The sequence below is a fragment of the Leuresthes tenuis genome, unplaced genomic scaffold (genome assembly GCF_036924035.1).
Source record: "Leuresthes tenuis unplaced genomic scaffold, fLeuTen1.0.hap1 SCAF_17, whole genome shotgun sequence".
Classification (NCBI taxonomy): Eukaryota; Metazoa; Chordata; class Actinopteri; order Atheriniformes; family Atherinopsidae; genus Leuresthes; species Leuresthes tenuis.
In genome coordinates, this window is record NW_027325371.1 from 129,896 (window position 1) to 142,520 (window position 12,625).

At 45.2% G+C, this 12,625-nt stretch overlaps 1 protein-coding gene across 3 annotated transcripts in view; it reads right to left on the reverse strand.

Moving 5' to 3' along the window:
- The window catches only part of crhr1 (corticotropin releasing hormone receptor 1), a 76,655-nt gene that overhangs the window by 308 nt on the left and 63,722 nt on the right, over positions 1-12,625 (reverse strand). Inside the window, exons 12-14 of one of the 3 annotated variants that reach the window (XR_011908022.1) lie at positions 7,528-7,666; positions 4,654-4,695; positions 527-4,528 (exon numbers count right to left, since the gene is read on the reverse strand). Coding sequence is in view for 2 of the 3 variants with exons in the window: in XM_072368843.1 (XP_072224944.1) it covers positions 4,388-4,528; positions 4,654-4,695; positions 7,528-7,666 (322 nt within the window). In the remaining variant the exon portion in view is untranslated. Of the gene's footprint in view, positions 1-182; positions 4,529-4,653; positions 4,696-7,527; positions 7,667-12,625 lie in introns of those variants that run through there. The other 2 variants (XM_072368843.1, XM_072368844.1) reach the window with 2 other exon arrangements.

The window sequence follows — 12,625 nt, forward strand, 5'->3', positions numbered from 1 at the left end:
TCGAGAAAGTCGACACAAAAACATTTTAAAAAGGAGTTCAAGCTTATTTTCTTCCTTCTTCTTCCTATTTTATTCCTTCAAATTTCTTAAGAGGTTTCGGGTCGACAAAACTCCCATTTTGACGCGTATCTGTTGAAAATAAACAAAGCTGCTGAGATTAAGCTTGTTTGCAAACTATTCTACAGTCAGATGTTCTGTTGTCTGTATTTTAAAGTAAGTGGGTATGAGACATGAGAGGCATCTTACTTTTGTGAGGATGAAATAATAATAGATGAATAAATGAATAATACAGCCTGTGTCACCTGTATAAAATTTCCTGGTCAAAGTTATACCAGCAATATTTCTCATTATTCCTACAGTGGTATCCTAAGCCTGTGTTATGGAATATATGATTCATAAAGTCTCAGGTGGCCTAACAGAACACCGGCTATAAACATAGCCTAGCTTAACGTTTGCTGGCGAACATAAATGCAGTTTAATAATATTCTATTAACAAAATACAACCAATAATAACGTTGAATCTTACATGTGAAAAGCAACCCCCAGTCCCTGTTCACAATTGTCCGCCGATTGGCACCGGAATACATCTTGAACACTGCTGTCTATGGGTAGGATGACCGGTGCAAGATGGCGGGCGTATTTGGCGCCCCAGCCAGAAGCCCAGGGAGCTTCCCTCCCCCGGGGCATATCCCCAAACCCCCCTCCCTTCTGGCTCCTGTGCACAGGATGGGGCCACGGAGGTGGTCCCCTTGGCTGCACTCTGCAGTTCCCCCTGTTTTAATTACACCTCAGACATCACTACTTATCAAACACACACACATTAGGTCTTGGGGGGTGGTTGCACTGAGTGGCATCTGGTGGGCGGGGCTCTTTGGGTCTGTAGGCTCCCAGAGGGCCGCGCTCCCAGTTCTACAAGTTTGGCTGCCCCCCAATTTTAAATCGCTCACTATTAGAAAATATTGAAGAGCCAGAAGGGTGAGGGGAGGGGTCTTCTTCCCACACCCCTGCTTCCTGGTTGCTGCTCGGGGCGGGAGGGGCCAGGAAGATGAATTATTCTGCTGGTTCGGGGTCTGTGGTGGCTGGGGGGCTGCTGGCCCCCTGGTGCTCCCGCTGCACTGCACCCCAGCGGAGTCGAGGGAGGGGGGACGTGTGGATGTGTGGGACATGAAACTGTGTGTGTGATGACTGGGTCTGGGACTTGCTGTCGCCTGGCCTGCCTGTGCTTCTCCCGATGGGGGGGCGGCGTTGCCTCTCCCCGCTGCTCGCGGCTTCACCCACCTGTGGGCACGTCTTGGCTCCCAGGGCACTTGGCCAGGGGTGCTGGAGCAGGCGCTGACCCACTGTGTGGCTGTCTGGGGCGCTTGGCCCTCCTGGGTATTGGGTGGGGCCTCTGCCGGGGGGTTTGGGGGCGCTCGGGCTCCTGGGGCCCGGGTCCAGTGCACGGCCCGTGTCTGGGTGGCTGGGGCCTGGCGGGGTCGGTGGGCTGTTGCCCCTGGTTCCCGGGGGGCCTCTGCCCTATGGGGGCTCTGTCCGGGGGCTTCCTCTGCGGTCTTCTGGGTGGATGCCTGGTTGTCCTTCCTGGGTTCTGTGCTCTGTGGGGGCTGCTGGTGGCCTGGGTCTTGTGGCCCTCTCTGCCTGCTTCTGATTGCTGGGGGGGGGGTTGTGGGTCTGTACACTTATACACTCCTGGAGGCGCTAAGGCTGGATTCCCCTCAGAGGCCATGGATTGTCGTCTGTTTTGTTTTTACAGGTGTAGCAGCTGGTTGTCTGGTTTTTAATCCATTTTTGTTCTGTTTCCTCTTCTTCTTTCCTTTTCCCCTGGTCCGGTTCAGCTCTATCTATATGCTACATATTGTAAACAAAAATTAATAAATGGGCATCAAGGGGAGCTTTACATTTCTAAAGCTGCCCTTGGCAAAGCAAATCTGTTTGGCATAAAAAGTATTCAGATTACAATTCTGCTGCCATAATGCTGGACAGGACAAGGGGAAAATAAATAAATAAAAAATAAATAAACCAGAGAAGATTAGGGTGAATGTTTGGTTTTCTTGGACCCTGCTCTTGTTGCTTTAGGGGAAGATGAAAGTGAAATATTTCTGATGCAGGAGAAGGTAAAACTCTGATGAAAAGAAATAAGACAGGTGGAACGTAGAAGTTAGGGTCAAGAGCATCATGTCTTCCAGGGCTTCAGCGACATTCTGTACCCTGAGAAAAGCTTTTTCAGCTTTATGTGGTAGCAGAAAATCTACTGCTAAACACCTGCTAAATGTTTGTGATGTAAAATATAATGTAACCCTATGGAAAGGAGCAGGGAGGAGGATGGAAGGTGGATTCCTGGATCACACGGAGGAGGCTGGGGAATGCACAGAAGTGATAGACGGTCCTTTGATAGAACATCTTATTTTCCTTCAAAGCTCATGTTGAACCAGTAGGTGGCAGTATACACCTGCAGTGGTCAGTTGGTGTGATTGGAGCGCCTGTTTTCAGTCTGATTGTGCTCTCCTCCACAGGTTTGGGAGGGTTTTAGTTTCTGTATATGTCTGTATAATATAATGAATTATAGTTATTATCTATACAACTGCACATTGCTTTGAAAGGATGAATCTCTGTTTCATGATCTTTAACGATCTCAAAGAGCAACTGGGACAACATTTGGAGGCCCTGGGAAAGGAAAGCCTTTTCAGTCACACGAGATGAAAGCTCAGACATTTCCGATACAGAGCAGTTGCTGATTTTCATACGAACAGACGGAGAACTTTGAAATAGGCGAGGAGCTGCTAAGCGTGGAGAGTATCAAAGACAAGAAGAGTCGACATTTGTGAGGCTGTGTGCCGCCGTCTCGATGCATACGATCTGAAGCTGCCATTCATGGTCGGTGTCACAGCAGATGGAGCAACGGTCAGGAGAAAGACGGGCGCCACGTTTTGTGTTCAGACGAGAACCTCATAAAAAAACTCAGAGAGGATTTCGACCACCGCTTCTCCGACTTCAGGGACCACACAAAGTCATTCAACCTCTTCCAAAATCCTTTCTCACGTGTCCCTGAGGAAAAGCTTTTGGAAACGCAGTTTGAGCTCAGCGACCTGCAGTAGATCTCCCAGGACAGAGCAGCATATCGTGACGACATCCTCATCGAGTTCTACGAAGGACTTTCCCCATCCACACCCCTGCACCGCGCCAGCATGCTATCAGAATGGTCTCTTTATTCGGAGGCACATACATTTGTGAGAAGACCTTCTCCACCTTCAACTAATCCAAGTTGAGATCCAGGCTGACAGATGGGCTCGATGTCCTTCACGACATGAAGCTGATGCTGTTCAAAATGACTTCCAGCGGCCCTGGTCATCAATAATATTTAGATTTGGTGTTTCCAAAATGAATCTTTACAAGAACACAAAGTTTATAATGCCTCTGATCACAGCTTTTAATGAAACAATAATCACACACTCAGGCACAGTAACAGTGGTGGGTTCAGGACAGAGTTGCAGGTTGTTTCATCCTGAGTGTTTTCCTCCAAACTCACCTACAGGTACTAACTACTCTAAGATTACTGTGGTTAATATGACTGTTGGTTTCTATCTATCAGGACTGACCCACAGCACCCGGTTCAGTTTAGATAAAGTTCCACAGCTGAACTGTCCAGAGAGCAAAAGTACACAGCAGCATCTACAATTTATGAGAACTGTTTATAGATCCGGTGTGTACTGGAGTTTGTTTCAGTTTGAAGCTCAAAACAGTTCTCTGAATGCTGATAAATGCTGTACTGGAGGGTCCCTGCATAGATTCTCATAACATGTCACTGAAGCAACAACCTCAGTTTCCCACAATTCAACACGGTGGGACGTCACATTCTCAGCTGGGACTGAAATCTGAAGTCATCACAGAAACTTTAAGGATTTTTTTTCTCTCATTTTGTCATTTCTAATCTGATTAAAATCTAAAGATTTCATAATTTGCCTGGAATTTATCCACAAATGTTTAATTTCCACATAAACGTGTTAAATCTGCAGAGACATTTTTACAGTTAAGGACAGTTTGTGTTGTGTCCAAACCTGTCAGAACTCCACAGTTTCATGAGCTGTCCTTTGATGTAAGTGAAAAGAACTGATGTCTGTCTGGAAAAGTCCTCCCCACTGACAAAAACTGAAGAACCAATCAGAACTCTGTCCACTGTAGCACCCTCTGATGGAAGCTGGTGATATTTACATTATTCGTAGTATATTATATTACAATATAGAAAGTTGTAGTTTATCAATGAATAGATAAATACATAAACATATTGATCAAAGTACTCGAACAGTCCAGCTGCCTAACATGACATATGATTGGCTGCCAGCTACCCTGTGTGGAACCACATAGCAGTTTGTGATTGGAGGACTCTGGTCTGTCACAGGTTGGAGGACTGTTTGATGCTGTGGAAGGATACTCTGCTGGGTGATGTGGGCAGGGATGTAGCGCGCACTGTCCGGCTGCGGAAGGAGTGACGGTCCTGCCAACGAATCCAACGCTTCCTGACTGCAGAGCGCACCTGCATTCAGACAGGTAAATTCTGGGTTTATGGAAAGTGTTGTTAACACAGTTGAGCACATAGGAATTGGAATCAGAGTGGGTCCAGTACAGAACCCTGAGGACCACCACAGAACACTGAATTACCTCACTGTTGAGGAAACAGTAGAACACGGAGACAAAAAACCCCTGAAGAAGAGACACAGAGGGGGCGGAGTCAGCTGCAGGTTGAAGGTGAAGTTGATGTAAACAGACTAATGTGTGTTTGTTGTGACTCATTTTTTATTTACACCAGAATAAATCCTGATTAACGTCTGACAAGAAACTGTCAACACTGACATTAAAGGGGAACTCCGGTGTTTTTAAAGCTTATTTCTGGCATGAAATACGTTCATCTGCTCACAGAGAACAGTTTGGTGAAAGTCGGCGTCCTTCAGAAGATATTTAGATAACTGGAGATCCATATAACGGAGTGAACGGGGCTTAGAGGATGCAGCCTCTAAATAAGGCATTATCTGTCTTTATTTCACCAATACTTTAAGAAGAATGAATGAATGAACGTGTGCTATAGCTCTGTTAGCTCATAGCTCTGTTAGCTCATAGCTGCTGTTAGCTCATAGCTCTGTTAGCTCATAGCTCTGTTAGCTCAGAGCTCTGTTAGCTCATAGCTCTGTTAGCTCATAGCTGCTGTTAGCTCATAGCTGCTGTTAGCTCATAGCTGCTGTTAGCTCATAGCTCTGTTAGCTCATAGCTCTGTTAGCTCAGAGCTCTGTTAGCTCATAGCTCTGTTAGCTCATAGCTGCTGTTAGCTCATAGCTGCTGCTAGCTCATAGCTGCTGTGTTTGGCGGCTATCGGGGGGCTTATAGAGGGCTTTCTACACACTCGTCTACCAGGATGACGTCATCCACTCGCCCCCCTGCAGCACAGTTTATTCACTCCGTGCTCTGTGACAGTCGGCTAACTTCACACAGAGTTTGCTGCTGATAGTTTTGTGCAACATGGCAGGATATTTATCAGATTTAGACGTCATGAACGACGACTTTGAGTAAGATGGACGTTCTTACCGGAGTGAATGAGCTGTGCTGCAGGGGGGCGTCGATGACATCATCCCAGTAGACGAGTGTGTCGAAAGCCCTCTATGAGCCCCCGATAGCCACCAATAACAACAACATTGCAGCTATGAGCTAACAGTGCAATAGTACACCTGGAGCCTCGAGAACCCCCCTATTTCCAGTAGGGGTCCTACTGGAAATAGTAGGGGTCCTTAGGCAAGACCCCTTACCCAACCTCCCCACCTGTAACTTGCTTTGGATAAAAGTGTCTTAAACCTAACATTAAAAATACCAGAGTTCCCCTTTAAGAGAAGCAGTTTTTAAAAAACAAAACAAAAACAAACACATTATTTTCAATCACAATAAAGTCAATAAAATAAAACAGAGGCTGATCTCTGCTGCTTACCTGACCATTACAGGTGATCACAGGTGGGCTCACTATCTGATGTCTGCCTTTTACTCAGACTTAAGGTTGCTTTTTTATTTGTGTGCAGAGTCCCGACCCCGAGGCCTGACGCAGCCCTATTTTTTTTAACTGTAAACTGACTTTCCTGTAATCTTTAAAGTGTCCTGATCAACAGTTCTCCAGCTTTCTGAAGGTCTTTCAGAATTGTTTTTTTTTTATATTTTCTGGTTTTTCCCTCCTCTTCAGTCCTTGTTCCTGAGCATTTTCAGAGGAATGTGTTTTTTCTTTGTTCAGCCACTGAACTCTGACCTTTGACCCATTCAGGCAGAAAAAAGGCTCCTAACTCAAGGGATGAACCAGTGTTGAGTCGACACAGAACAGACAACTTAGCAAAGAAGCCATTTTAAACTGGATCTTTATGCACTTTGTCACAAAGACACATCATTTGTTCCCATTTCTTTAGCTGCATCTATGAAAAACAGCAAAGAAAACACAGTTTGACAGACAGAAAATAGGATTTCTGCAGCAACAAGGTGATTCCCAAAGAGCTATTAGCTGAAAACTTGGCATATCTCAGCATGGTGTGCAGTGTGTCCTTAAAACATTTGAGGAAACTGGACAAGTGGAGGACAGAAGAAGAAGTGTCAGGCCTAAAAAACTATCTCCAGCAGATGAACAGGATCTGAAAGTGATGTCCTTAAGAAAGAGGAAAAAATCCAGCTGTGACCTGACAGGACCTGAGAGATGCATCTGGACCTTCAGCTGATCCATCTACTGTTGGCCCAAGCCTCATCAGAAATGGGCTCCATGGAAGGGTGGCTGTCAAGAAGCCGTTCTTAAGGAAGGGAAACAGGGAGAAAAGGCTGAGCTGTGCCAAATGACACAAGAAGTGGACTGAAAATCAGTGGCAACAGGTCTTATGGAGGGATGAATCCTCCCCAGAGCCCGGACCTCAACATTATTGAAGCAGTGTGGGATCATCTGACAGAGAACGGAACAAAAGGCAGCCCACATCCAAAGAAGAGCTTTGGGATGTCCTTCAAGAAGCCTGGAGAACTATTCCTGAAGACTCCTTAAAGAAATGACAGAAAGCTTGTCTCAGAGGGTTCAGGCTGTGTTGGAGAATAAAGGAGCTCAGAGCAGAGATTCACTTTAAAGCTCATTACATCATGTTTCTGCCTTATATTCTGTATTTATTGTTATGTTTCACCATGTCATCTATGTTTTTTTTAAAAACCTTCTCGTCGGTCTGAAACAGCTCGTTCCAGCTCAGATGTTCCCACTGTGGAACACTCTGACCTTCCTCAGCTGTTTCATCTGTTTGAAATCAAATTCTATTTGTTTTAGAAATCCTGAGAAAAGGACAACTTCTACATGTTTGTATATCTGTTAAAGCAAGTAAACAAACATTTGACCTGGCAGACTGGTGTCTTTGGAGCTGTGGGATAAGTTCTGTTGAGTAAAATCTGATTAATTTTGTGAGTTTGTTGCAGGTTTGGGTGCAGCATCGTTTGTTATGGGCCACCTTCCAGCTGTTAAACTGACAGGAAGCAGCAGCGAACCTGAAAAGACTCCAGGATGGAGTTGAAGTAGATGAAGACGATCTGAGCGACCTCGTCCTCTCCTCCAGGGTTCACGAAGAACAGCATGTAAGTGATACCCAACAGTGGCAGCAGCACCAGAGTCGCTTTAACTGCCTTCCTACAGCAACGACACAACAGCAGAGGTTCAGCTCGGTCATCGGCAGCTTGTGCCACACATGCTGTCAGAGGTATTAAACTTTAACATCTGCCAACCCACAGTTCGGCATCTCCAGGCTGCTGTGCTGCTTTTCAGAGGTCATCAGGCGATTGAGGATATTATTAAGGGGATAAAGCCCTGTGCCCTCGACCCTTTTCCTAGAACTTTAGTAAAGGTTCATACATCTCTACCACCTGTCCCCAATCACTGCAGTGATCAACCAGTCACTTCTGAATGGTCACATTCCACCTGCTCTGAAAACTGCCATAATCAGACTAGTCCTCAAAAAACCGACCCTGAGCCCTGAAGTCCTTGAAAATTTCAGGCCCACATCCAACTTCCCATTCCTCTCCAAGGTCCTGGGCAAAGTTGTTGCTGTCCACCTTCAGGACCACCTCAGACACACTAGCCTGTTTGAAACATTTCAGTCCGGTTTCCGCTCCGCACACAGTATAGAAACAGCCCTCATTAGAGTCACAAATGACCTGCTGATGGTTGCTGACTCGGGTTCACCTTCTCTCCTTGTCCTTCTGGACCGGTCTGCTGCATTTGACACCATCGATCACCACATCCTTCTGAATAGACTACAATCCACCATAATTGTTTTTTTTTTGTTTGTTTCCGTGGGTGGCTCAAGGTCCAGGACTCACACCATCAACTGTGGGGTCCCTCAGGGATCAGTGTGCGGCCCATACTCTTCACACTGTATCTGCTCCCCCTTGGCCGAGTCATCAGCTGCTTTGGAATATCCTTCCACTGCTATGCTGATGACACTCAGCTTTATATGAAAATGAACTCCCACCCATCAGCATCATCCTCATTATCTGCTACATCACTGTCCAAACTCACTGCCTGTCTGCAGGAGATAAAGGCGTTGATGACTCAAAACTTCCTTCAGTTCAACAGCTCCAAAACTGAGGCACTGTTAGTCGCACCCCTCATCAAACCAGATTATCTCCCATAACCAGCATTGCTTTCTCTGGCCAGGACATTTCATTATCATCTACAATCACTTGGGTGTGAGATTTGACCCTCAGCTAACCTTTCAGTCTCACATCAAGCACCTCTCCAAGACCACCTCAGAAACATTGAAAAACTCCGGCCCACTCTCACTCTCCCTGATGCCGAGAAGTTGGCCATGCCTTTGTCTGCCTTTGGACTTCTGCAACACACTTCTCATGGGATCCCCAGCAGAAGCCTCCAAAGGCTACAGTACATTCAGAACAGTGCATGAGCACATCTCCCCCGTCCTCCACAGACTACACTGGCTCCCTGTCTCCTTAAGGATGGAATATAAGGTCTCCTTCCTCACATTTCACTGCATCCATGGCAACGCTCCTCCATATCTCACAGAGCTCCTCAGCCTGATCCCTCTGCTCCACCAACATCCACCGGCTCAACTGTCCAAGGAACGAAGATAACGGGGGACCCGGCTTTCTGCTTCGCCTGTGAAACGCCCCACAAAACCACCTAAGGGCTCCAGACAGTTTCTGGTTTTAAAAAGGAACATTTCTCTTTAGGAGACATTTTAATCCTTAAAATCTTAATTTTTACTTGTCTTTATGGGTTTAACTCCTATAGCACTTTGAGATTGTTTTTATGATATAAAGTGTTTCTCAAATAAAATTCATTATCATTATTATTAGAAGTATGAAATACTCAAAACTCACGACTTCCTGTCAGAGGTATGAAAATAACAACTCGCCACTTCCTGTCAGAGGTATGAAAATAACAACTCGCCACTTCCTGTCAGAGGTATGAAAATAACAACTCGCCACTTCCTGTCAGAGGTATGAAAATAACAACTCGCCACTTCCTGTCAGAGGTATGAAAATAACAACTCGCCACTTCCTGTCGGAGGTATGAAAATAACAACTCGCCACTTCCTGTCGGAGGTATGAAAATAACAACTCGCCACTTCCTGTCAGTTATGAAGCTACAACAACTCGCCACTTCCTGCCAGAGGTATGAAAATAACAACTCGCCACTTCCTGCCAGAAGTATGAAAATAACAACTCGCCACTTCCTGTCAGAGGTATGAAAATAACAACTCGCCACTTCCTGCCAGAAGTATGAAAATAACAACTCGCCACTTCCTGTCAGAGGTATGAAAATAACAACTCGCCACTTCCTGCCAGAAGTATGAAAATAACAACTCGCCACTTCCTGTCAGAGGTATGAAAATAACAACTCGCCACTTCCTGCCAGAAGTATGAAAATAACAACTCGCCACTTCCTGTCAGAGGTATGAAAATAACAACTCGCCACTTCCTGTCGGAGGTATGAAAATAACAACTCGCCACTTCCTGTCAGAGGTATGAAAATAACAACTCGCCACTTCCTGTCAGAGGTATGAAAATAACAACTCGCCACTTCCTGTCAGAGGTATGAAAATAACAACTCGCCACTTCCTGTCAGAAGTATGAAAATAACAACTCGCCACTTCCTGCCAGAGGTATGAAAATAACAACTCGCCACTTCCTGTCAGAGGTATGAAAATAACAACTCGCCACTTCCTGTCAGAGGTATGAAAATAACAACTCGCCACTTCCTGTCAGAAGTATGAAAATAACAACTCGCCACTTCCTGTCAGAGGTATGAAAATAACAACTCGCCACTTCCTGTCAGAAGTATGAAAATAACAACTCGCCACTTCCTGTCAGAAGTATGAAAATAACAACTCGCCACTTCCTGTCAGAGGTATGAAAATAACAACTCGCCACTTCCTGTCGGAGGTATGAAAATAACAACTCGCCACTTCCTGCCGGAGGTATGAAAATAACAACTCGCCACTTCCTGTCAGAGGTATGAAAATAACAACTCGCCACTTCCTGTCAGAAGTAGGAAAATAACAACTCGCCACTTCCTGTCAGAAGTATGAAAATAACAACTCGCCACTTCCTGTCAGAGGTATGAAAATAACAACTCGCCACTTCCTGTCAGAGGTATGAAAATAACAACTCGCCACTTCCTGTCGGAGGTATGAAAATAACAACTCGCCACTTCCTGTCAGAGGTATGAAAATAACAACTCGCCACTTCCTGTCAGAGGTATGAAAATAACAACTCGCCACTTCCTGTCAGAGGTATGAAAATAACAACTCGCCACTTCCTGCCAGAAGTATGAAAATAACAACTCGCCACTTCCTGTCAGAGGTATGAAAATAACAACTCGCCACTTCCTGTCGGAGGTATGAAAATAACAACTCGCCACTTCCTGTCAGAGGTATGAAAATAACAACTCGCCACTTCCTGTCAGAGGTATGAAAATAACAACTCGCCACTTCCTGTCAGAGGTATGAAAATAACAACTCGCCACTTCCTGTCAGAGGTATGAAAATAACAACTCGCCACTTCCTGTCAGAGGTATGAAAATAACAACTCGCCACTTCCTGTCAGAAGTATGAAAATAACAACTCGCCACTTCCTGTCAGAGGTATGAAAATAACAACTCGCCACTTCCTGTCAGAGGTATGAAAATAACAACTCGCCACTTCCTGTCGGAGGTATGAAAATAACAACTCGCCACTTCCTGTCAGAGGTATGAAAATAACAACTCGCCACTTCCTGTCAGAAGTATGAAAATAACAACTCGCCACTTCCTGTCAGAGGTATGAAAATAACAACTCGCCACTTCCTGCCGGAGGTATGAAAATAACAACTCGCCACTTCCTGTCAGAGGTATGAAAATAACAACTCGCCACTTCCTGTCAGAGGTATGAAAATAACAACTCGCCACTTCCTGTCAGAGGTATGAAAATAACAACTCGCCACTTCCTGTCAGAGGTATGAAAATAACAACTCGCCACTTCCTGTCAGAAGTATGAAAATAACAACTCGCCACTTCCTGTCAGAGGTATGAAAATAACAACTCGCCACTTCCTGTCAGAAGTATGAAAATAACAACTCGCCACTTCCTGTCAGAGGTATGAAAATAACAACTCGCCACTTCCTGCCAGAGGTATGAAAATAACAACTCGCCACTTCCTGTCAGAGGTATGAAAATAACAACTCGCCACTTCCTGTCAGAAGTATGAAAATAACAACTCGCCACTTCCTGTCAGAAGTATGAAAATAACAACTCGCCACTTCCTGTCAGAGGTATGAAAATAACAACTCGCCACTTCCTGTCAGAGGTATGAAAATAACAACTCGCCACTTCCTGTCGGAGGTATGAAAATAACAACTCGCCACTTCCTGTCAGAGGTATGAAAATAACAACTCGCCACTTCCTGTCAGAGGTATGAAAATAACAACTCGCCACTTCCTGTCAGAGGTATGAAAATAACAACTCGCCACTTCCTGTCAGAGGTATGAAAATAACAACTCGCCACTTCCTGTCAGAGGTATGAAAATAACAACTCGCCACTTCCTGCCAGAAGTATGAAAATAACAACTCGCCACTTCCTGTCAGAGGTATGAAAATAACAACTCGCCACTTCCTGTCAGAGGTATGAAAATAACAACTCGCCACTTCCTGCCAGAAGTATGAAAATAACAACTCGCCACTTCCTGTCGGAGGTATGAAAATAACAACTCGCCACTTCCTGTCAGAGGTATGAAAATAACAACTCGCCACTTCCTGCCAGAAGTATGAAAATAACAACTCGCCACTTCCTGTCAGAGGTATGAAAATAACAACTCGCCACTTCCTGCCAGAAGTATGAAAATAACAACTCGCCACTTCCTGTCAGAAGTATGAAAATAACAACTCGCCACTTCCTGTCAGTTATGAAGCTACAACAACTCGCCACTTCCTGCCAGAAGTATGAAAATAACAACTCGCCACTTCCTGTCGGAGGTATGAAAATAACAACTCGCCACTTCCTGTCGGAGGTATGAAAATAACAACTCGCCACTTCCTGTCGGAGGTATGAAAATAACAACTCGCCACTTCCTGTCGGAGGTATGAAAATAACAA